The sequence below is a fragment of the Oncorhynchus nerka genome, linkage group LG14 (genome assembly GCF_034236695.1).
Source record: "Oncorhynchus nerka isolate Pitt River linkage group LG14, Oner_Uvic_2.0, whole genome shotgun sequence".
In the NCBI taxonomy this organism is placed as follows: domain Eukaryota; kingdom Metazoa; phylum Chordata; class Actinopteri; order Salmoniformes; family Salmonidae; genus Oncorhynchus; species Oncorhynchus nerka.
Genome location: NC_088409.1, coordinates 6,603,799 through 6,629,346, shown reverse-complemented (window position 1 = coordinate 6,629,346; position 25,548 = coordinate 6,603,799). Strand labels below are relative to the sequence as shown.

General features: G+C 46.1%; 1 protein-coding gene across 1 annotated transcript in view; it reads left to right on the top strand.

The window, feature by feature from the left end:
* LOC135574947 (WASH complex subunit 5-like) overlaps positions 1 to 25,548 on the top strand; it is an 86,962-nt gene that overhangs the window by 13,689 nt on the left and 47,725 nt on the right. Inside the window, exons 4-10 of the mRNA XM_065027071.1 lie at positions 8,729 to 8,813; positions 9,590 to 9,690; positions 11,526 to 11,718; positions 18,493 to 18,645; positions 21,158 to 21,271; positions 21,560 to 21,731; positions 23,365 to 23,492. Of these exons, the coding sequence (XP_064883143.1) occupies positions 8,729 to 8,813; positions 9,590 to 9,690; positions 11,526 to 11,718; positions 18,493 to 18,645; positions 21,158 to 21,271; positions 21,560 to 21,731; positions 23,365 to 23,492 (946 nt within the window). The remainder of the gene's footprint in view (positions 1 to 8,728; positions 8,814 to 9,589; positions 9,691 to 11,525; positions 11,719 to 18,492; positions 18,646 to 21,157; positions 21,272 to 21,559; positions 21,732 to 23,364; positions 23,493 to 25,548) is intronic.

The window sequence follows — 25,548 nt, the reverse complement described above, 5'->3', positions numbered from 1 at the left end:
TGTTCTGTCTCCTCACCATGCTTTATCTAGTCAGCTGTTCTGTCTCCTCACCATGCTTTATCTAATCTGTTCTGTCTCACCATGCTTTATCTAATCAGTTCTGTTCTGCTTTATCTAATCAGCTGTTCTGTCTCCTCACCATGCTTTATCTAATCAGCTGTTCTGTCTCTGTCTCCTCACCATGCTTTATCTAGTCAGCTGTTCTGTCTCTGTCTCCTCACCATGCTTTATCTAGTCAGCTGTTCTGTCTCTGTCTCCTCACCATGCTTTATCTAGTCAGCTGTTCTGTCTCCTCACCATGCTTTATCTAATCAGCTGTTCTGTCTCCTCACCATGCTTTATCTAATCAGCTGTTCTGTCTCCTCACCATGCTTTATCTAGTCAGCTGTTCTGTCTCCTCACCATGCTTTATCTAGTCAGCTGTTCTGTCTCCTCACCATGCTTTATCTAATCAGCTGTTCTGTCTCTGTCTCCTCACCATGCTTTATCTAATCAGCTGTTCTGTCTCCTCACCATGCTTTATCTAATCAGCTGTTCTGTCTCTGTCTCCTCACCATGCTTTATCTAATCAGCTGTTCTGTCTCTGTCTCCTCACCATGCTTTATCTAGTCAGCTGTTCTGTCTCTCACCATGCTTTATCTCTGTTCTGTCTCTCACCATGCTTTATCTAGTCAGCTGTTCTGTCTCTGTCTCCTCACCATGCTTTATCTAGTCAGCTGTTCTGTCTCTGTCTCCTCACCATGCTTTATCTAATCAGCTGTTCTGTCTCCTCACCATGCTTTATCTAGTCAGCTGTTCTGTCTCCTCACCATGCTTTATCTAATCAGCTGTTCTGTCTCTGTCTCCTCACCATGCTTTATCTAGTCAGCTGTTCTGTCTCCTCACCATGCTTTATCTGTCAGCTGTTCTGTCTCCTCACCATGCTTTATCTAGTCAGCTGTTCTGTCTCCTCACCATGCTTTATCTAGTCAGTTCTGTCTCTGTCTCCTCACCATGCTTTATCTAATCAGCTGTTCTGTCTCCTCACCATGCTTTATCTAATCAGCTGTTCTGTCTCTGTCTCCTCACCATGCTTTATCTAATCAGCTGTTCTGTCTCCTCACCATGCTTTATCTAATCAGCTGTTCTGTCTCTGTCTCCTCACCATGCTTTATCTAGTCAGCTGTTCTGTCTCCTCACCATGCTTTATCTAGTCAGCTGTTCTGTCTCCTCACCATGCTTTATCTAATCAGCTGTTCTGTCTCTGTCTCCTCACCATGCTTTATCTAATCAGCTGTTCTGTCTCCTCACCATGCTTTATCTAATCAGCTGTTCTGTCTCTGTCTCCTCACCATGCTTTATCTAGTCAGCTGTTCTTTCTCTGTCTCCTCACCATGCTTTATCTAATCAGCTGTTCTGTCTCCTCACCATGCTTTATCTAGTCAGCTGTTCTGTCTCTGTCTCCTCACCATGCTTTATCTAGTCAGCTGTTCTGTCTCCTCACCATGCTTTATCTAATCAGCTGTTCTGTCTCCTCACCATGCTTTATCTAGTCAGCTGTTCTGTCTCCTCACCATGCTTTATCTAATCAGCTGTTCTGTCTCCTCACCATGCTTTATCTAATCAGCTGTTCTGTCTCCTCACCATGCTTTATCTAATCAGCTGTTCTGTCTCTGTCTCCTCACCATGCTTTATCTAATCAGCTGTTCTGTCTCCTCACCATGCTTTATCTAGTCAGCTGTTCTGTCTCTCTGCTTTATCTAGTCAGCTGTTCTGTCTCCTCACCATGCTTTATCTAATCAGCTGTTCTGTCTCCTGACCATGCTTTATCTAATCAGCTGTTCTGTCTCCTCACCATGCTTTATCTAATCAGCTGTTCTGTCTCCTCACCATGCTTTATCTAATCAGCTGTTCTGTCTCTGTCTCCTCACCATGCTTTATCTAGTCAGCTGTTCTGTCTCTGTCTCCTCACCATGCTTTATCTAGTCAGCTGTTCTGTCTCTGTCTCCTCACCATGCTTTATCTAGTCAGCTGTTCTGTCTCCTCACCATGCTTTATCTAATCAGCTGTTCTGTCTCCTCACCATGCTTTATCTAATCAGCTGTTCTGTCTCCTCACCATGCTTTATCTAGTCAGCTGTTCTGTCTCCTCACCATGCTTTATCTAGTCAGCTGTTCTGTCTCCTCACCATGCTTTATCTAATCAGCTGTTCTGTCTCTGTCTCCTCACCATGCTTTATCTAATCAGCTGTTCTGTCTCCTCACCATGCTTTATCTAATCAGCTGTTCTGTCTCCTCACCATGCTTTATCTAATCAGCTGTTCTGTCTCCTCACCATGCTTTATCTAGTCAGCTGTTCTGTCTCCTCACCATGCTTTATCTAGTCAGCTGTTCTGTCTCTGTCTCCTCACCATGCTTTATCTAGTCAGCTGTTCTGTCTCTGTCTCCTCACCATGCTTTATCTAATCAGCTGTTCTGTCTCCTCACCATGCTTTATGTAGTCAGCTGTTCTGTCTCCTCACCATGCTTTATCTAATCAGCTGTTCTGTCTCTGTCTCCTCACCATGCTTTATCTAGTCAGCTGTTCTGTCTCCTCACCATGCTTTATCTAGTCAGCTGTTCTGTCTCCTCACCATGCTTTATCTAGTCAGCTGTTCTGTCTCCTCACCATGCTTTATCTAGTCAGCTGTTCTGTCTCCTCACCATGCTTTATCTAGTCAGCTGTTCTGTCTCCTCACCATGCTTTATCTAGTCAGCTGTTCTGTCTCTGTCTCCTCACCATGCTTTATCTAGTCAGCTGTTCTGTCTCCTCACCATGCTTTATCTAATCAGCTGTTCTGTCTCTGTCTCCTCACCATGCTTTATCTAATCAGCTGTTCTGTCTCCTCACCATGCTTTATCTAATCAGCTGTTCTGTCTCTGTCTCCTCACCATGCTTTATCTAGTCAGCTGTTCTGTCTCCTCACCATGCTTTATCTAATCAGCTGTTCTGTCTCTCCTCACCATGCTTTATCTAATCAGCTGTTCTGTCTCCTCACCATGCTTTATCTAATCAGCTGTTCTGTCTCTGTCTCCTCACCATGCTTTATCTAGTCAGCTGTTCTTTCTCTGTCTCCTCACCATGCTTTATCTAATCAGCTGTTCTGTCTCCTCACCATGCTTTATCTAATCAGCTGTTCTGTCTCCTCACCATGCTTTATGTAGTCAGCTGTCTCTGTCTCCTCACCATGCTTTATCTAATCAGCTGTTCTGTCTCTGTCTCCTCACCATGCTTTATCTAGTCAGCTGTTCTGTCTCCTCACCATGCTTTATCTAGTCAGCTGTTCTGTCTCCTCACCATGCTTTATCTAGTCAGCTGTTCTGTCTCCTCACCATGCTTTATCTAGTCAGCTGTTCTGTCTCCTCACCATGCTTTATCTAATCAGCTGTTCTGTCTCCTCACCATGCTTTATCTAATCAGCTGTTCTGTCTCTGTCTCCTCACCATGCTTTATCTAGTCAGCTGTTCTGTCTCCTCACCATGCTTTATCTAATCAGCTGTTCTGTCTCTGTCTCCTCACCATGCTTTATCTAGTCAGCTGTTCTGTCTCTGTCTCCTCACCATGCTTTATCTAATCAGCTGTTCTGTCTCCTCACCATGCTTTATCTAGTCAGCTGTTCTGTCTCCTCACCATGCTTTATCTAATCAGCTGTTCTGTCTCTGTCTCCTCACCATGCTTTATCTAATCAGCTGTTCTGTCTCTGTCTCCTCACCATGCTTTATCTAGTCAGCTGTTCTGTCTCCTCACCATGCTTTATCTAATCAGCTGTTCTGTCTCCTCACCATGCTTTATCTAGTCAGCTGTTCTGTCTCTGTCTCCTCACCATGCTTTATCTAGTCAGCTGTTCTGTTCTGTCTCCTCACCATGCTTTATCTAGTCAGCTGTTCTGTCTCCTCACCATGCTTTATCTAATCAGCTGTTCTGTCTCTGTCTCCTCACCATGCTTTATCTAGTCAGCTGTTCTGTCTCTGTCTCCTCACCATGCTTTATCTAATCAGCTGTTCTGTCTCTGTCTCCTCACCATGCTTTATCTAATCAGCTGTTCTGTCTCCTCACCATGCTTTATCTAGTCAGCTGTTCTGTCTCCTCACCATGCTTTATCTAATCAGCTGTTCTGTCTCTGTCTCCTCACCATGCTTTATCTAATCAGCTGTTCTGTCTCTGTCTCCTCACCATGCTTTATCTAGTCAGCTGTTCTGTCTCCTCACCATGCTTTATCTAATCAGCTGTTCTGTCTCCTCACCATGCTTTATCTAGTCAGCTGTTCTGTCTCTGTCTCCTCACCATGCTTTATCTAGTCAGCTGTTCTGTCTCTGTCTCCTCACCATGCTTTATCTAATCAGCTGTTCTGTCTCCTCACCATGCTTTATCTAATCAGCTGTTCTGTCTCTGTCTCCTCACCATGCTTTATCTAGTCAGCTGTTCTGTCTCTGTCTCCTCACCATGCTTTATCTAGTCAGCTGTTCTGTCTCCTCACCATGCTTTATCTAATCAGCTGTTCTGTCTCTGTCTCCTCACCATGCTTTATCTAATCAGCTGTTCTGTCTCCTCACCATGCTTTATCTAGTCAGCTGTTCTGTCTCCTCACCATGCTTTATCTAGTCAGCTGTTCTGTCTCCTCACCATGCTTTATCTAGTCAGCTGTTCTGTCTCTGTCTCCTCACCATGCTTTATCTAATCAGCTGTTCTGTCTCTGTCTCCTCACCATGCTTTATCTAGTCAGCTGTTCTGTCTCTGTCTCCTCACCATGCTTTATCTAATCAGCTGTTCTGTCTCTGTCTCCTCACCATGCTTTATCTAGTCAGCTGTTCTGTCTCTGTCTCCTCACCATGCTTTATCTAGTCAGCTGTTCTGTCTCTGTCTCCTCACCATGCTTTATCTAATCAGCTGTTCTGTCTCCTCACCATGCTTTATCTAGTCAGCTGTTCTGTCTCTGTCTCCTCACCATGCTTTATCTAGTCAGCTGTTCTGTCTCTGTCTCCTCACCATGCTTTATCTAATCAGCTGTTCTGTCTCTGTCTCCTCACCATGCTTTATCTAGTCAGCTGTTTCTGTCTCCTCACCATGCTTTATCTAGTCAGCTGTTCTGTCTCTGTCTCCTCACCATGCTTTATCTAATCAGCTGTTCTGTCTCCTCACCATGCTTTATCTAGTCAGCTGTTCTGTCTCTGTCTCCTCACCATGCTTTATCTAGTCAGCTGTTCTGTCTCTGTCTCCTCACCATGCTTTATCTAGTCAGCTGTTCTGTCTCCTCACCATGCTTTATCTAATCAGCTGTTCTGTCTCCTCACCATGCTTTATCTAGTCAGCTGTTCTGTCTCTGTCTCCTCACCATGCTTTATCTAGTCAGCTGTTCTGTCTCCTCACCATGCTTTATCTAATCAGCTGTTCTGTCTCCTCACCATGCTTTATGTAGTCAGCTGTTCTGTCTCTGTCTCCTCACCATGCTTTATCTAATCAGCTGTTCTGTCTCCTCACCATGCTTTATGTAGTCAGCTGTTCTGTCTCTGTCTCCTCACCATGCTTTATCTAATCAGCTGTTCTGTCTCCTCACCATGCTTTATCTAATCAGTTGTTCTGTCTCCTCACCATGCTTTATCTAATCAGCTGTTCTGTCTCTGTCTCCTCACCATGCTTTATCTAATCAGCTGTCTCTGTCTCCTCACCATGCTTTATCTAATCAGCTGTTCTGTCTCCTCACCATGCTTTATCTAGTCAGCTGTTCTGTCTCTGTCTCCTCACCATGCTTTATCTAATCAGCTGTTCTGTCTCTGTCTCCTCACCATGCTTTATCTAATCAGTTGTTCTGTCTCCTCACCATGCTTTATCTAATCAGCTGTTCTGTCTCTGTCTCCTCACCATGCTTTATCTAATCAGCTGTTCTGTCTCCTCACCATGCTTTATCTAATCAGCTGTTCTGTCTCCTCACCATGCTTTATCTAGTCAGCTGTTCTGTCTGTCTCCTCACCATGCTTTATCTAGTCAGCTGTCTGTCTCCTCACCATGCTTTATCTAGTCAGCTGTTCTGTCTCTGTCTCCTCACCATGCTTTATCTAATCAGCTGTTCTGTCTCTGTCTCCTCACCATGCTTTATCTAGTCAGCTGTTCTGTCTCTGTCTCCTCACCATGCTTTATCTAATCAGCTGTTCTGTCTCCTCACCATGCTTTATCTAATCAGCTGTTCTGTCTCCTCACCATGCTTTATCTAATCAGCTGTTCTGTCTCCTCACCATGCTTTATCTAGTCAGCTGTTCTGTCTCTGTCTCCTCACCATGCTTTATCTAGTCAGCTGTTCTGTCTCTGTCTCCTCACCATGCTTTATCTAGTCAGCTGTCTGTCTCCTCACCATGCTTTATCTAGTCAGCTGTTCTGTCTCTGTCTCCTCACCATGCTTTATCTAATCAGCTGTTCTGTCTCTGTCTCCTCACCATGCTTTATCTAGTCAGCTGTTCTGTCTCTGTCTCCTCACCATGCTTTATCTAATCAGCTGTTCTGTCTCCTCACCATGCTTTATCTAATCAGCTGTTCTGTCTCCTCACCATGCTTTATCTAATCAGCTGTTCTGTCTCCTCACCATGCTTTATCTAGTCAACTGTTCTGTCTCCTCACCATGCTTTATCTAATCAGCTGTTCTGTCTCCTCACCATGCTTTATCTAATCAGCTGTTCTGTCTCCTCACCATGCTTTATCTAATCAGCTGTTCTGTCTCCTCACCATGCTTTATCTAGTCAGCTGTTCTGTCTCTGTCTCCTCACCATGCTTTATCTAATCAGCTGTTCTGTCTCTGTCTCCTCACCATGCTTTATCTAGTCAGCTGTTCTGTCTCTGTCTCCTCACCATGCTTTATCTAGTCAGCTGTTCTGTCTCTGTCTCCTCACCATGCTTTATCTAGTCAGCTGTTCTGTCTCCTCACCATGCTTTATCTAGTCAGCTGTTCTGTCTCCTCACCATGCTTTATCTAGTCAGCTGTTCTGTCTCCTCACCATGCTTTATCTAGTCAGCTGTTCTGTCTCCTCACCATGCTTTATCTAGTCAGCTGTTCTGTCTCTGTCTCCTCACCATGCTTTATCTAATCAGCTGTCTCTGTCTCCTCACCATGCTTTATCTAATCAGCTGTCTCTGTCTCCTCACCATGCTTTATCTAATCAGCTGTTCTGTCTCTGTCTCCTCACCATGCTTTATCTAATCAGCTGTCTCTGTCTCCTCACCATGCTTTATCTAATCAGCTGTTCTGTCTCTGTCTCCTCACCATGCTTTATCTAATCAGCTGTCTCTGTCTCCTCACCATGCTTTATCTAATCAGCTGTTCTGTCTCCTCACCATGCTTTATCTAATCAGCTGTTCTGTCTCCTCACCATGCTTTATCTAGTCAGCTGTTCTGTCTCCTCACCATGCTTTATCTAGTCAGCTGTTCTGTCTCCTCACCATGCTTTATCTAGTCAGCTGTTCTGTCTCCTCACCATGCTTTATCTAGTCAGCTGTTCTGTCTCCTCACCATGCTTTATCTAGTCAGCTGTTCTGTCTCCTCACCATGCTTTATCTAATCAGCTGTTCTGTCTCCTCACCATGCTTTATCTAGTCAGCTGTTCTGTCTCTGTCTCCTCACCATGCTTTATCTAATCAGCTGTTCTGTCTCCTCACCATGCTTTATCTAATCAGCTGTCTCTGTCTCCTCACCATGCTTTATCTAATCAGCTGTTCTGTCTCCTCACCATGCTTTATCTAATCAGCTGTTCTGTCTCCTCACCATGCTTTATCTAGTCAGCTGTTCTGTCTCCTCACCATGCTTTATCTAGTCAGCTGTTCTGTCTCCTCACCATGCTTTATCTAGTCAGCTGTTCTGTCTCCTCACCATGCTTTATCTAGTCAGCTGTTCTGTCTCCTCACCATGCTTTATCTAGTCAGCTGTTCTGTCTCCTCACCATGCTTTATCTAGTCAGCTGTTCTGTCTCCTCACCATGCTTTATCTAGTCAGCTGTTCTGTCTCCTCACCATGCTTTATCTAGTCAGCTGTTCTGTCTCCTCACCATGCTTTATCTAATCAGCTGTTCTGTCTCCTCACCATGCTTTATCTAGTCAGCTGTTCTGTCTCTGTCTCCTCACCATGCTTTATCTAATCAGCTGTTCTGTCTCCTCACCATGCTTTATCTAATCAGCTGTTCTGTCTCCTCACCATGCTTTATCTAATCAGCTGTTCTGTCTCCTCACCATGCTTTATCTAGTCAGCTGTTCTGTCTCCTCACCATGCTTTATCTAATCAGCTGTTCTGTCTCCTCACCATGCTTTATCTAATCAGCTGTTCTGTCTCCTCACCATGCTTTATCTAGTCAGCTGTTCTGTCTCTGTCTCCTCACCATGCTTTATCTAGTCAGCTGTTCTGTCTCTGTCTCCTCACCATGCTTTATCTAATCAGCTGTTCTGTCTCCTCACCATGCTTTATCTAGTCAGCTGTTCTGTCTCTGTCTCCTCACCATGCTTTATCTAATCAGCTGTTCTGTCTCTGTCTCCTCACCATGCTTTATCTAATCAGCTGTTCTGTCTCTGTCTCCTCACCATGCTTTATCTAGTCAGCTGTTCTGTCTCTGTCTCCTCACCATGCTTTATCTAGTCAGCTGTTCTGTCTCTGTCTCCTCACCATGCTTTATCTAGTCAGCTGTTCTGTCTCTGTCTCCTCACCATGCTTTATCTAATCAGCTGTTCTTCTCTCCAGGTATCTGGATGACCTGTATGAAGGAGTTTACATTCAACAGACCCTGGAGACGGTGCTGCTGAATGAGGATGGAAAACAGCTCCTGGTAAAAACAACAACAACATTTATTTACATTTTTATTTTACTCGTCAAGTCAGTTAAGAACAAATTCGTATTTTCAATGACGGTTAACTGCCTTGTTCAGGGGCAGAACGACAGATTTTTTTACCTCGTCAGTTGGGGAGATTCGATCTTGCAACCTTTCGGTTACTAGTCCAACGCTCTAACCACCTGCCTACCCCCTCTAACCACTAGGCTACCCTGCCGCCCCCCTCTAACCACTAGGCTACCCTGCCGCCCCCCTCTAACCACTAGGCTACCCTGCCGCCCCCCTCTAACCACTAGGCTACCCTGCCGCCCCCCTCTAACCACTAGGCTACCCTGCCTCCCCCCTCTAACCACTAGGCTACCCTGCCGCCCCTCTAACCACTAGGCTACCCTGCCGCCCCAATCTCTTGTAATTACTTAGATTTTGTAGAAGGGCCCCCGGGGCGGGCGTGTTCCCTGGAAGCTTCGTAGCTCTATGATCAACTTATATACATTTAGGAAAATCGTTCCCTGTATGTTTGGCGATGTCCCGAAGGTATGTTAGTCCTACCATGTGCTGTTTGTCTCCTTGTTAACCAGTGTGAGGTCCTGTATGTCCTGAAGGTATGTTAGTCCTACCATGTGCTGTTTGTCTCCTTGTTAACCAGTGTGAGGTCCTGTATGTCCTGAAGGTATGTTAGTCCTACCATGTGCTGTTTGTCTCCTTGTTAACCAGTGTCAGGTCCTGAAGGTATGTTAGTCCTACCATGTGCTGTTTGTCTCCTTGTTAACCAGTGTGAGGCGCTGTATCTCTATGGAGTCATGCTGTTGGTTATTGACCAGAAGATGGAGGGGGAGGTCAGAGAGAGGATGCTGGTGTCCTACTATAGATACAGGTGAGAACTTTGCTGCTGTTTTTGGGGGAAATGGCTTACATCCTTTATACATTCCTATAATACTATGATATATCTATAATACTATGATACTATCTATAATACTGTAATACTATCTATAATACTGTAATACTATCTATAATACTGTAATACTATCTATAATACTGTAATACTATCTATAATACTGTAATACTATCTATAATACTATGATAATATCTATAATACTGTAATACTATCTATAATACTGTAATACTATCTATAATACTATGATAGTATCTATAATACTATGATACTATCTATAATACTGTAATACTATCTACAATACTGTAATACTATCTATAATACTGTAATACTATCTATAATACTATGATAATATCTATAATAATATGATAATATCTATAATACTGTAATACTATCTATAATACTGTAATACTATCTATAATACTATGATAGTATCTATAATACTGTAATACTATCTATAATACTGTAATACTATCTATAATACTATAATACTATCTATAATACTGTAATACTATGATAATATCTATAATACTGTAATACTATCTATAATACTGTAATACTCTATAGTATTATAGAGAGTATTATAGTATTATAGAGAGTAGTATAGTATTATAGAATACTCTTTATAATACTATACTACTCTCTATAATACTATAATACTCTCTATAATACTATACTACTCTCTATAATACTATACTACTCTTTATAATACTATAATACTCTCTATAATACTGTAATACTATCTATAATACTATACTACTCTCTATAATACTGTAATACTATCTATAATACTATACTACTCTCTATAATACTATAATACTCTCTATAATACTATAATACTCTTTATAATACTATACTACTCTCTATAATACTATAATACTCTCTATAATACTATACTACTCTCTATAATACTATACTACTCTTTATAATACTATACTACTCTATAATACTATACTACTCTTTATAATACTATACTACTCTTTATAATACTATACTACTCTATAATACTATACTACTCTCTATAATACTATACTACTCTCTATAATACTCTCTATAATACTATAATACTATAATACTCTTTATAATACTATACTACTCTATAATACTATACTACTCTTTATAATACTATACTACTCTATAATACTATACTACTCTATAATACTATACTACTCTCTATAATACTATACTACTCTCTATAATACTATACTACTCTCTATAATACTATACTACTCTCTATAATACTATACTACTCTCTATAATACTATACTACTCTATAATACTATACTACTCTATAATACTATACTACTCTCTATAATACTATACTACTCTCTATAATACTATACTACTCTATAATACTATACTACTCTATAATACTATACTACTCTCTATAATACTATACTACTCTCTATAATACTATACTACTCTATAATACTATACTACTCTCTATAATACTATACTACTCTATAATACTATACTACTCTATAATACTTCTATAATACTATACTACTCTCTATAATACTATACTACTCTATAATACTATGCTACTCTATAATACTCTATAATACTATACTACTCTATAATACTTATTATACTGTAGTACTATCTATAATACTATACTACTATCTATTATACTATACTACTATCCATACTACTATACTACTATCTATAATACTATAATACTGTAGTACTATCTATAATACTGTAGTACTATCTATAATACTATACTAATATAATACTATCTATAATTGTAATGAAAGAAAAACAACCATTTGATTGGAGCGTGCTACTAGCTATACATGTCCTGTTTGTGTGTCCAGTGCTGCCCGCTCCTCAGCGGACTCCAACCTGGATGACATCTGTAAGCTGCTGCGGAGTACTGGCTACTCCAGCCAATCAGGGGCCAAGCGGCCAGCTAACTACCCCGAGAGCTACTTCCAGAGAGTACCTATCAGTTCTACCTTCATCAGCATGGTGATCGGGAGGCTGCGCTCTGATGACATCTATAACCAGGTAAGACTCGAAGAGAGTACCTATCAGTTCTACCTTCATTGGCATGGTGATCGGGAGGCTGCGCTCTGATGACATCTATAACCAGGTAAGACTCGAAGAGAGTACCTATCAGTTCTACCTTCATCGGCATGGTGATCGGGAGGCTGCGCTCTGACATCTATAACCAGGTAAGACTCGAAGAGAGTACCTATCAGTTCTACCTTCATTGGCATGGTGATCGGGAGGCTGCGCTCTGACATCTATAACCAGGTAAGACTCGAAGAGGGTACCTATCAGTTCTACCTTCATCGGCATGGTGATCGGGAGGCTGCGCTCTGACATCTATAACCAGGTAAGACTCGAAGAGAGTACCTATCAGTTCTACCTTCATTGGCATGGTGATCGGGAGGCTGCGCTCTGACATCTATAACCAGGTAAGACTCGAAGAGGGTACCTATCAGTTCTACCTTCATCGGCATGGTGATCGGGAGGCTGCGCTCTGACATCTATAACCAGGTAAGACTCAAGAGAGTACCTATCAGTTCTACCTTCATCGGCATGGTGATCGGGAGGCTGCGCTCTGACATCTATAACCAGGTAAGACTCAAGAGAGTACCTATCAGTTCTACCTTCATCGGCATGGTGATCGGGAGGCTGCGCTCTGACATCTATAACCAGGTAAGACTCAAGAGAGTACCTATCAGTTCTACCTTCATTGGCATGGTGATCGGGAGGCTGCGCTCTGACATCTATAACCAGGTAAGACTCGAAGAGGGTACCTATCAGTTCTACCTTCATCGGCATGGTGATCGGGAGGCTGCGCTCTGATGACATCTATAACCAGGTAAGACTCGAAGGGAGTACCTATCAGTTCTACCTTCATCGGCATGGTGATCGGGAGGCTGCGCTCTGATGACATCTATAACCAGGTAAGACTCGAAGAGAGTACCTATCAGTTCTACCTTCATCGGCATGGTGATCGGGAGGCTGCGCTCTGATGACATCTATAACCAGGTAAGACTCGAAGGGAGTACCTATCAGTTCTACCTTCATCGGTATGGTGATCGGGAGGCTGCGCTCTGATGACATCTATAACCAGGTAAGACTCGAAGAGGGTACCGATCAGTTCTACCTTCATCGGCATGGTGATCGGGAGGCTGCGCTCTGACATCTATAACCAGGTAAGACTCGAAGAGGGTACCTATCAGTTCTACCTTCATCGGCATGGTGATCGGGAGGCTGCGCTCTGACATCTATAACCAGGTAAGACTCGAAGAGAGTACCTATCAGTTCTACCTTCATCGGCATGGTGATCGGGAGGCTGCGCTCTGACATCTATAACCAGGTAAGACTCAAGAGAGTACCTATCAGTTCTACCTTCATCGGCATGGTGATCGGGAGGCTGCGCTCTGACATCTATAACCAGGTAAGACTCAAGGAGTACCTATCAGTTCTACCTTCATCGGCATGGTGATCGGGAGGCTGCGCTCTGACATCTATAACCAGGTAAGACTCGAAGAGGGTACCTATCAGTTCTACCTTCATCGGCATGGTGATCGGGAGGCTGCGCTCTGACATCTATAACCAGGTAAGACTCGAAGAGAGTACCTATCAGTTCTACCTTCATTGGCATGGTGATCGGGAGGCTGCGCTCTGATGACATCTATAACCAGGTAAGACTCGAAGAGGGTACCTATCAGTTCTACCTTCATTGGCATGGTGATCGGGAGGCTGCGCTCTGACATCTATAACCAGGTAAGACTCGAAGAGGGTACCTATCAGTTCTACCTTCATCGGCATGGTGATCGGGAGGCTGCGCTCTGACATCTATAACCAGGTAAGACTCGAAGAGAGTACCTATCAGTTCTACCTTCATTGGCATGGTGATCGGGAGGCTGCGCTCTGATGACATCTATAACCAGGTAAGACTCGAAGGGAGTACCTATCAGTTCTACCTTCATCGGCATGGTGATCGGGAGGCTGCGCTCTGATGACATCTATAACCAGGTAAGACTCGAAGGGAGTACCTATCAGTTCTACCTTCATCGGCATGGTGATCGGGAGGCTGCGCTCTGATGACATCTATAACCAGGTAAGACTCGAAGAGGGTACCTATCAGTTCTACCTTCATTGGCATGGTGATCGGGAGGCTGCGCTCTGACATCTATAACCAGGTAAGACTCGAAGAGAGTACCTATCAGTTCTACCTTCATCGGCATGGTGATCGGGAGGCTGCGCTCTGATGACATCTATAACCAGGTAAGACTCGAAGGGAGTACCTATCAGTTCTACCTTCATCGGCATGGTGATCGGGAGGCTGCGCTCTGACATCTATAACCAGGTAAGACTCGAAGAGAGTACCTATCAGTTCTACCTTCATCGGCATGGTGATCGGAAGCTGCGCTCTGACATCTATAACCAGGTAAGACTCGAAGAGAGTACCTATCAGTTCTACCTTCATTGGCATGGTGATCGGGAGGCTGCGCTCTGATGACATCTATAACCAGGTAAGACTCGAAGAGAGTACCTATCAGTTCTACCTTCATTGGCATGGTGATCGGGAGGCTGCGCTCTGATGACATCTATAACCAGGTAAGACTCGAAGAGAGTACCTATCAGTTCTACCTTCATCGGCATGGTGATCGGGAGGCTGCGCTCTGACATCTATAACAAGGTAAGACTCGAAGAGAGTACCTATCAGTTCTACCTTCATCGGCATGGTGATCGGGAGGCTGCGCTCTGACATCTATAACCAGGTAAGACTCGAAGAGAGTACCTATCAGTTCTACCTTCATCGGCATGGTGATCGGGAGGCTGCGCTCTGACATCTATAACCAGGTAAGACTCGAAGAGAGTACCTATCAGTTCTACCTTCATCGGCATGGTGATCGGGAGGCTGCGCTCTGATGACATCTATAACCAGGTAAGACTCGAAGAGAGTACCTATCAGTTCTACCTTCATCGGCATGGTGATCGGGAGGCTGCGCTCTGACATCTATAACCAGGTAAGACTCGAAGAGGGTACCTATCAGTTCTACCTTCATCGGCATGGTGATCGGGAGGCTGCGCTCTGACATCTATAACCAGGTAAGACTCGAAGAGGGTACCTATCAGTTCTACCTTCATCGGCATGGTGATCGGGAGGCTGCGCTCTGACATCTATAACCAGGTAAGACTCGAAGAGGGTACCGATCAGTTCTACCTTCATCGGCATGGTGATCGGGAGGCTGCGCTCTGACATCTATAACCAGGTAAGACTCGAAGAGGGTACCTATCAGTTCTACCTTCATCGGCATGGTGATCGGGAGGCTGCGCTCTGATGACATCTATAACCAGGTAAGACTCGAAGAGAGTACCTATCAGTTCTACCTTCATTGGCATGGTGATCGGGAGGCTGCGCTCTGATGACATCTATAACCAGGTAAGACTCGAAGAGGGTACCTATCAGTTCTACCTTCATCGGCATGGTGATCGGGAGGCTGCGCTCTGATGACATCTATAACCAGGTAAGACTCGAAGAGGGTACCTATCAGTTCTACCTTCATCGGCATGGTGATCGGGAGGCTGCGCTCTGATGACATCTATAACCAGGTAAGACTCAAGAGGGTACCTATCAGTTCTACCTTCATCGGCATGGTGATCGGGAGGCTGCGCTCTGATGACATCTATAACCAGGTAAGACTCAAGAGGGTACCTATCAGTTCTACCTTCATCGGCATGGTGATCGGGAGGCTGCGCTCTGATGACATCTATAACCAGGTAAGACTCGAAGAGGGTACCTATCAGTTCTACCTTCATCGGCATGGTGATCGGGATGCTGCGCTCTGACATCTATAACCAGGTAAGACTCAAGAGGGTACCTATCAGTTCTACCTTCATCGGCATGGTGATCGGGAGGCTGCGCTCTGACATCTATAACCAGGTAAGACTCGAAGAGGGTACCTATCAGTTCTACCTTCATCGGCATGGTGATCGGGAGGCTGCGCTCTGATGACATCTATAACCAGGTAAGACTCAAGAGAGTACCTATCAGTTCTACCTTCATTGGCATGGTGATCGGGAGGCTGCGCTCTGATGACATCTATAACCAGGTAAGACTCGAAGAGGGTACCTATCAGTTCTACCTTCATCGGCATGGTGATCGGGAGGCTGCGCTGATGACATCTATAACCAGGTAAGACTCAAGAGGGTACCTATCAGTTCTACCTTCATCGGCATGGTGATCGGGAGGCTGCGCTCTGATGACATCTATAACCAGGTAAGACTCGAAGAGGGTACCTATCAGTTCTACCTTCATCGGCATGGTGATCGGGAGGCTGCGCTCTGATGACATCTATAACCAGGTAAGACTCGAAGAGGGTACCTATCAGTTCTACCTTCATCGGCATGGTGATCGGGATGCTGCGCTCTGACATCTATAACCAGGTAAGACTCGAAGAGGGTACCTATCAGTTCTACCTTCATCGGCATGGTGATCGGGAGGCTGCGCTCTGATGACATCTATAACCAGGTAAGACTCGAAGAGGGTACCTATCAGTTCTACCTTCATCGGCATGGTGATCGGGAGGCTGCGCTCTGATGTCATCTATAACCAGGTAAGACTCGAAGAGGGTACCTATCAGTTCTACCTTCATCGGCATGGTGATCGGGGAGGCTGCGCTCTGATGACATCTATAACCAGGTAAGACTCGAAGAGGGTACCTATCAGTTCTACCTTCATCGGCATGGTGATCGGGAGGCTGCGCTCTGATGACATCTATAACCAGGTAAGACTCGAAGAGGGTACCTATCAGTTCTACCTTCATCGGCATGGTGATCGGGATGCTGCGCTCTGACATCTATAACCAGGTAAGACTCGAAGAGGGTACCTATCAGTTCTACCTTCATCGGCATGGTGATCGGGAGGCTGCGCTCTGACATCTATAACCAGGTAAGACTCGAAGAGGGTACCTATCAGTTCTACCTTCATCGGCATGGTGATCGGGAGGCTGCGCTCTGATGACATCTATAACCAGGTAAGACTCGAAGAGAGTACCTATCAGTTCTACCTTCATTGGCATGGTGATCGGGAGGCTGCGCTCTGATGACATCTATAACCAGGTAAGACTCGAAGAGGGTACCTATCAGTTCTACCTTCATCGGCATGGTGATCGGGATGCTGCGCTCTGACATCTATAACCAGGTAAGACTCGAAGAGAGTACCTATCAGTTCTACCTTCATCGGCATGGTGATCGGGAGGCTGCGCTCTGACATCTATAACCAGGTAAGACTCGAAGGGAGTACCTATCAGTTCTACCTTCATCGGCATGGTGATCGGGAGGCTGCGCTCTGACATCTATAACCAGGTAAGACTCGAAGAGGGTACCTATCAGTTCTACCTTCATCGGCATGGTGATCGGGAGGCTTCGCTCTGACATCTATAACCAGGTAAGACTCGAAGAGAGTACCTATCAGTTCTACCTTCATCGGCATGCCACCCCAGGGTAGCCTAGTGGTTAGTATCCTTGAACTGAATGACATTTCTTACACACTCACTAATGCTACAATATTACGTTGTCTTGAATGTTTTATTCAATCTATTTGTATGTTATGATCATGTAATCTTCTGATTCTCAGATCCATGTTTCGTCCTGTCTCTAAAGCTGTCCTGTGTCTCTAAAGCCGTCCTGTGTCTCTCTAAAGCCGTCCTGTGTCTCTCTAAAGCCGTCCCGTGTCTCTCTAAAGCCGTCCCGTGTCTAAAGCCGTCCTGTCTCTAAAGCCGTCCTGTGTCTCTAAAGTTGTCCTGTGTCTCTAAAGCTGTCCTGTGTCTCTAAAGCTGTCCTGTGTCTCTAAAGCTGTCCTGTGTCTCTAAAGCTGTCCTGTGTCTCTAAAGCTGTCCTGTGTCTCTAAAGCTGTCCTGTGTCTCTAAAGCTGTCCCGTGTCTCTAAAGCTGTCCCGTGTCTCTAAAGCTGTCCCGTGTCTCTAAAGCTGTCCCGTGTCTCTAAAGCTGTCCCGTGTCTCTAAAGCCGTCCCGTGTCTCTAAAGCCGTCCCGTGTCTCTAAAGCCGTCCCGTGTCTCTAAAGCCGTCCCGTGTCTCTAAAGCCGTCCCGTGTCTCTAAAGCCGTCCCGTGTCTCTAAAGCCGTCCCGTGTCTCTAAAGCCGCCCCGTGTCTCTAAAGCCGCCCCGTGTCTCTAAAGCCGCCCCGTGTCTCTAAAGCCGCCCCGTGTCTCTAAAGCCGTCCCGTGTCTCCTAAAGCCGTCCCGTGTCTCTAAAGCCGTCCCCGTGTCTCTAAAGCCGTCCCGTGTCTCTAAAGCCGCCCCGTGTCTCCTAAAGCCGTCCCGTGTCTCCTAAAGCCGCCCCGTGTCTCCTAAAGCCGCCCCGTGTCTCTAAAGCCGTCCCGTGTCTCTAAAGCCGCCCCGTGTCTCTAAAGCCGTCCCGTGTCTCTAAAGCCGTCCCGTGTCTCTAAAGCCGTCCCGTGTCTCCTAAAGCCGTCCCGTGTCTCTAAAGCCGTCCCGTGTCTCCTAAAGCCGTCCCGTGTCTCTAAAGCCGTCCCGTGTCTCTAAAGCCGTCCCGTGTCTCCTAAAGCCGTCCCGTGTCTCTAAAGCCGTCCCGTGTCTCTAAAGCCGTCCTCTGTCTCTAAAGCCGTCCTCTGTCTCTAAAGCCGTCCTCTGTCTCTAAAGCCGTCCTCTGTCTCTAAAGCCGTCCTGTGTCTCTAAAGCCGTCCTGTGTCTCTAAAGCCGTCCTGTGTCTCTAAAGCTGTCCTGTGTCTCTAAAGCTGTCTTGTGTCTTCTAAAGCTGTCCTGTGTCTCCCCCAGGTGTCTGCGTACCCTCTGCCTGAGCACCGCAGCACAGCGTTGGCTAACCAGGCTGCCATGCTGTATGTCTGTCTCTACTTCATTCCCTCCATACTTCAGACTCAACAGGCCAAGATGAGGGAGATAGTGGACAAGTACTTCCCTGATAACTGGGTGAGAGACTGGATCTAAACTCTACTTCCCTGATAACTGGGTGAGAGACTGACTCTACTTCCCTGATAACTGGGTGAGAGACTGACTCTACTTCCCTGATAACTGGGGTGAGAGACTGGATCTAAACTCTACTTCCCTGATAACTGGGTGAGAGACTGTATCTAAACTCTACTTCCCTGATAACTGGGTGAGAGACTGACTCTACTTCCCTGATAACTGGGTGAGAGACTGACTCTACTTCCCTGATAACTGGGTGAGAGACTGTATCTAAACTCTACTTCCCTGATAACTGGGTGAGAGACTGACTCTACTTCCCTGATAACTGGGTGAGAGACTGACTCTACTTCCCTGATAACTGGGTGAGAGACTGTATCTAAACTCTACTTCCCTGATAACTGTGTGAGAGACTGACTCTACTTCCCTGATAACTGGGTGAGAGACTGACTCTACTTCCCTGATAACTGGGTGAGAGACTGACTCTACTTCCCTGATAACTGGGTGAGAGACTGACTCTACTTCCCTGATAACTGGGTGAGAGACTGACTCTACTTCCCTGATAACTGGGTGACAGACTGGATCTAAACTCTACTTCCCTGATAACTGGGTGAGAGACTGACTCTACTTCCCTGATAACTGGGTGAGAGACTGACTCTACTTCCCTGATAACTGGGTGAGAGACTGACTCTAAACTCTACTTCCCTGATAACTGGGTGAGAGACTGACTCTAAACTCTACTTCCCTGATAACTGGGTGAGAGACTGACTCTACTTCCCTGATAACTGGGTGAGAGACTGACTCTAAACTCTACTTCCCTGATAACTGGGTGAGAGACTGACTCTACTTCCCTGATAACTGGGTGAGAGACTGACTCTACTTCCCTGAACTGGGGTGAGAGACTGGATCTAAACTCTACTTCCCTGATAACTGGGTGAGAGACTGGATCTAAACTCTACTTCCCTGATAACTGGGTGAGAGACTGACTCTAAACTCTACTTCCCTGATAACTGGGTGAGAGACTGGCTCTACTTCCCTGATAACTGGGTGAGAAACTGGATCTAAACTCTACTTCCCTGATAACTGGGTGAGAGACTGACTCTACTTCCCTGATAACTGGGTGAGAGACTGACTCTACTTCCCTGATAACTGGGTGAGAGACTGACTCTACTTTCCCTGATAACTGGGGTGAGAGACTGGATCTAAACTCTACTTCCTGATAACTGGGTGAGAGACTGGATCTAAACTCTACTTCCCTGATAACTGGGTGAGAGACTGGATCTAAACTCTACTTCCCTGATAACTGGGTGAGAGACTGACTCTACTTCCTGATAACTGGGTGAGAGACTGACTCTACTTCCTGATAACTGGGTGAGAGACTGACTCTACTTCCCTGATAACTGGGTGAGAGACTGTATCTAAACTCTACTTCCTGATAACTGGGTGAGAGACTGACTCTACTTCCCTGATAACTGGGTGAGAGACTGACTCTACTTCCCTGATAACTGGGTGAGAGACTGACTCTAAACTCTACTTCCCTGATAACTGGGTGAGAGACTGACTCTACTTCCCTAATAACTGGGTGAGAGACTGGATCTAAACTCTACTTCCCTGATAACTGGGTGAGAGACTGACTCTACTTCCCTGATAACTGGGTGAGAGACTGACTCTAAACTCTACTTCCCTGATAACTGGGTGAGAGACTGACTCTACTTCCCTGATAACTGGGTGAGAGACTGGATCTAAACTCTACTTCCCTGATAACTGGGTGAGAGACTGACTCTACTTCCCTGATAACTGGGTGAGAGACTGGATCTAAACTCTACTTCCCTGATAACTGGGTGAGAGACTGGATCTAAACTCTACTTCCCTGATAACTGGGTGAGAGACTGACTCTAAACTCTACTTCCCTGATAACTGGGTGAGAGACTGATTCTAAACTCTACTTCCCCGATAACTGGGTGAGAGACTGACTCTAAACTCTACTTCCCTGATAACTGGGTGAGAGACTGACTCTAAACTCTACTTCCCTGATAACTGGGTGAGAGACTGACTCTAAACTCTACTTCCCTGATAACTGGGTGAGAGACTGACTCTACTTCCCTGATAACTGGGTGAGAGACTGACTCTACTTCCCTGATAACTGGGTGAGAGACTGACTCTACTTCCCTGATAACTGGGTGAGAGACTGACTCTACTTCCCTGATAACTGGGTGAGAAACTGACTCTACTTCCCTGATAACTGGGTGAGAGACTGACTCTACTTCCCTGATAACTGGGTGAGAGACTGACTCTACTTCCCTGATAACTGGGTGAGAGACTGACTCTACTTCCCTGATAACTGGGTGAGAGACTGACTCTACTTCCCTGATAACTGGGTGAGAGACTGGATCTTAACTCTTCTTCCCTGAATACTGGGAATAACATTTAGAGTACTTGTTGATCTTGATGCGGTATATTTCCCTCGGCCTCCAGCCGTTACGCTCGTTTCAAGCATTGCCAATTTCTCCCGCTGCAGGTCATCAGTGTCTACATGGGAATCACTGTGAATCTGGTGGAGGCCTGGGAACCGTATAAAGCTGCCAAGATCGCCCTCAACTACACCCTGGACTCAGCCAATATCAGAGAGCAGGTACGGAGGCCAACGGGCTATACTGACAAAACGTCTACTAACGTGAAATGGTTTTCACTCGGTTTCCCATCAGGCCTTGCTACGGACGTGACTCTGCCATCATATCCTTCACAAGTTGTTGTGGAGTTGTTATAAGTTGTTATAACACCCTATAACCAACCGTACGTCAACCCTCCTCTAGGCCAGTCGTTATTCAGTCAGCATGGAGGGCCTGCTTATGACCCCCCCCCCCCCCCCCATGCCATGTTATAACACCCTATAACCAACCGTACGTCAACCCTCCTCTAGGCCAGTCGTTATTCAGTCAGCATGGAGGGCCTGAGGCCACAGATCCAGCAGCTGCTGAAGGAAGGGTTCCTGAGGGAGGAGATCGTCCTGGATAACGTCCCTAAGCTGCTCAACTGTCTCCGGGACTGTAACGTTTCCATACGTTGGCTGATGCTACACACTGCAGACTCCGGTAGGGCCTTTCTGTTGACGTCTAGGTCCATGCATCAAATGGGCTTACTACTGATTTATGGAAGCATTAATAAAGGCTTTATGGAGGGTTCAGGAAGCATCCATGAAGGGTTCAGGAAGCATCCATGAAGGGTTCAGGAAGCATCCATGAAGGGTTCAGGAAGCATCCATGAAGGGTTCAGGAAGCATCCATGAAGGGTTCAGGAAGCATCCATGAAGGGTTCAGGAAGCATCCATGAAGGGTTCAGGAAGCATCCATAAAGGGTTCAGGAAGCATCTATGAAGGGTTCAGGAAGCATCCATGAAGGGTTCAGGAAGCATCCATGAAGGGTTCAGGAAGCATCCATGAAGGGTTCAGGAAGCATCCATGAAGGGTTCAGGAAGCATCCATAAAGGGTTCAGGAAGCATCCATAAAGGGTTCAGGAAGCATCCATAAAGGGTTCAGGAAGCATCCATAAAGGGTTCAGGAAGCATCCATAAAGGGTTCAGGAAGCATCCATAAAGGGTTCAGGAAGCATCCATAAAGGGTTCAGGAAGCATCCATAAAGGGTTCAGGAAGCATCCATAAAGGGTTCAGGAAGCATCCATAAAGGGTTCAGGAAGCATCCATAAAGGCCTTAATCACGCCAGGCGCTCCTATATCACGCCAGGCGATACTATATCACGCCAGGCGCTCCTATATCACGCCAGGCGCTCCTATATCACGCCAGGCGCTCCTATATCACGCCAGGCGCTCCTATATCACGCCAGGCGCTCCTATATCACGCCAGGCGATACTATATCACGCCAGGCGCTCCTATATCACGCCAGGCGCTCCTATATCACGCCAGGCGATACTATATCACGCCAGGCGATCCTATATCACGCCAGGCGATACTATATCACGCCAGGCGATACTATATCACGCCAGGCGCTCCTATATCACGCCAGGCGATACTATATCACGCCAGGGTCTCCTATATCACGCCAGGGTCTCCTATATCACGCCAGGCGGCGCTGTATCACGCCAGGCGGCGCTGTGTCACGCCAGGCGGTACTATATCACGCCAGGTGCTCCTATATCACACCAGGCGGCGCTGTGTCACGCCAGGCGATACTATATCACGCCAGGCGATCCTATATCACGCCAGGCGATACTATATCACGCCAGGTGCTCCTATATCACGCCAGGTGCTCCTATATCATGCCAGGCGATACTATATCACGCCAGGTGCTCCTATATCACGCCAGGTGCTCCTATATCACGCCAGGTGCTCCTATATCACGCCAGGCGATACTATATCACGCCAGGTGCTCCTATATCACGCCAGGTGCTCCTATATCACGCCAGGTGCTCTTATATCACGCCAGGCGGCGCTGTGTCACGCCAGGTGCTCCTATATCACGCCAGGTGCTCCTATATCACGCCAGGTGCTCCTATATCACGCCAGGTGCTCCTATATCACGCCAGGTGCTCTTATATCACGCCAGGCGGGGCTGTGTCACGCCAGGCGGCGCTGTGTCACGCCAGGCGGCGCTGTGTCACGCCAGGTGCTCCTATATCACGCCAGGTGCTCCTATATCACGCCAGGTGCTCCTATATCACACCAGGCGGTACTATATTCCTAAACTGTGTTGTCTTTTCTTCTTGCAGCCTATGATCCCAACAACAAGCGTCTGCGCCAGATCAAAGACCAGGTGATCAACGACTCCAAGTACAACCCCAAGATCCTGTTCCAGGTCCTCCTAGACACCGCCCAGTTTGAGTTCACCCTCAAAGAGGTGAGTCTGAACCGCATCATATATGGTTTGATGCCAAGTCAAGTTGTAATTACACAATTTAAAAAAAAACACGTGACGTGTCTCTGAATATAAATGGTGAATTCACCGTCTGTCCCCCCCCGACGTATCGGGTCTCTGAATATAAATGGTGAATTCACCATCTGTCCCCCCCCGACGTATCGGGTCTCTGAATATAAATGGTGAATTCACCATCTGCCCCCCCCCCTGACGTATCGGGTCTCTGAATATAAATGGTGAATTCACCATCTGTGTGTCCCCCCCCCTGACGTATCGGGTCTCTGAATATAAATGGTGAATTCACCATCTGTGTCCCCCCTGACGTATCGGGTCTCTGAATATAAATGGTGAATTCACCATCTGTCCCCCCCTGACGTATCGGGTCTCTGAATATAAATGGTGAATTCACCATCTGTGTGTCCCCCCCCCTGACGTATCGGGTCTCTGAATATAAATGGTGAATTCACCATCTGCCCCCCCCTGACGTATCGGGTCTCTGAATATAAATGGTGAATTCACCATCTGTCCCCCCGACGTATCGGGTCTCTGAATATAAATGGTGAATTCACCATCTGTCCCCCCTGACGTATCGGGTCTCTGAATATAAATGGTGAATTCACCATCTGTCCCCCCGACGTATCGGGTCTCTGAATATAAATGGTGAATTCACCATCTGCCCCCCCCTGACGTATCGGGTCTCTGAATATAAATGGTGAATTCACCATCTGTGTCCCCCCCCTGACGTATCGGGTCTCTGAATATAAATGGTGAATTCACCATCTGTGTCCCCCCTGACGTATCGGGTCTCTGAATATAAATGGTGAATTCACCATCTGTCCCCCTGACGTATCGGGTCTCTGAATATAAATGGTGAATTCACCATCTGTGTCCCCCCTGACGTATCGGGTCTCTGAATATAAATGGTGAATTCACCATCTGTCCCCCTGACGTATCGGGTCTCTGAATATAAATGGTGAATTCACCATCTGTGTGTCCCCCTGACGTATCGGGTCTCTGAATATAAATGGTGAATTCACCATCTGCCCCCCTGACGTATCGGGTCTCTGAATATAAATGGTGAATTCACCGTCTGTGTGTCCCCCTGACGTATCGGGTCTCTGAATATAAATGGTGAATTCACCATCTGCCCCCTGACGTATCGGGTCTCTGAATATAAATGGTGAATTCACCGTCTGTGTCCCCCCTGACGTATCGGGTCTCTGAATATAAATGGTGAATTCACCATCTGTCCCCCTGACGTATCGGGTCTCTGAATATAAATGGTGAATTCACCATCTGTCCCCCCTGACGTATCGGGTCTCTGAATATAAATGGTGAATTCACCATCTGTCCCCCCTGACGTATCGGGTCTCTGAATATAAATGGTGAATTCACCGTCTGTGTCCCCCCTGACATATCGGGTCTCTGAATATAAATGGTGAATTCACCGTCTGTGTCCCCCCTGACGTATCGGGTCTCTGAATATAAATGGTGAATTCACCATCTGTCCCCCCGACGTATCGGGTCTCTGAATATAAATGGTGAATTCACCGTCTGTGCCCCCCCTCCCTGACGTGTCGGGTCTCTGAATATAAATGGTGAATTCACCATCTGTGTCCCCCCTGACGTATCGGGTCTCTGAATATAAATGGTGAATTCACCGTCTGTGTCCCCCCCTGACGTATCGGGTCTCTGAATATAAATGGTGAATTCACCGCCTGTGTCCCCCCTGACGTATCGGGTCTCTGAATATAAATGGTGAATTCACCATCTGTCCCCCCCGACGTATCGGGTCTCTGAATATAAATGGTGAATTCACCGTCTGTGCCCCTGACGATCGGGTCTCTGAATATAAATGGTGAATTCACCGTCTGTGCCCCCTCCCTGACGTGTCGGGTCTCTGAATATAAATGGTGAATTCACCATCTGTGTCCCCCCCCCTGACGTATCGGGTCTCTGAATATAAATGGTGAATTCACCGCCTGTGTCCCCCCTGACGTATCGGGTCTCTGAATATAAATGGTGAATTCACCGTCTG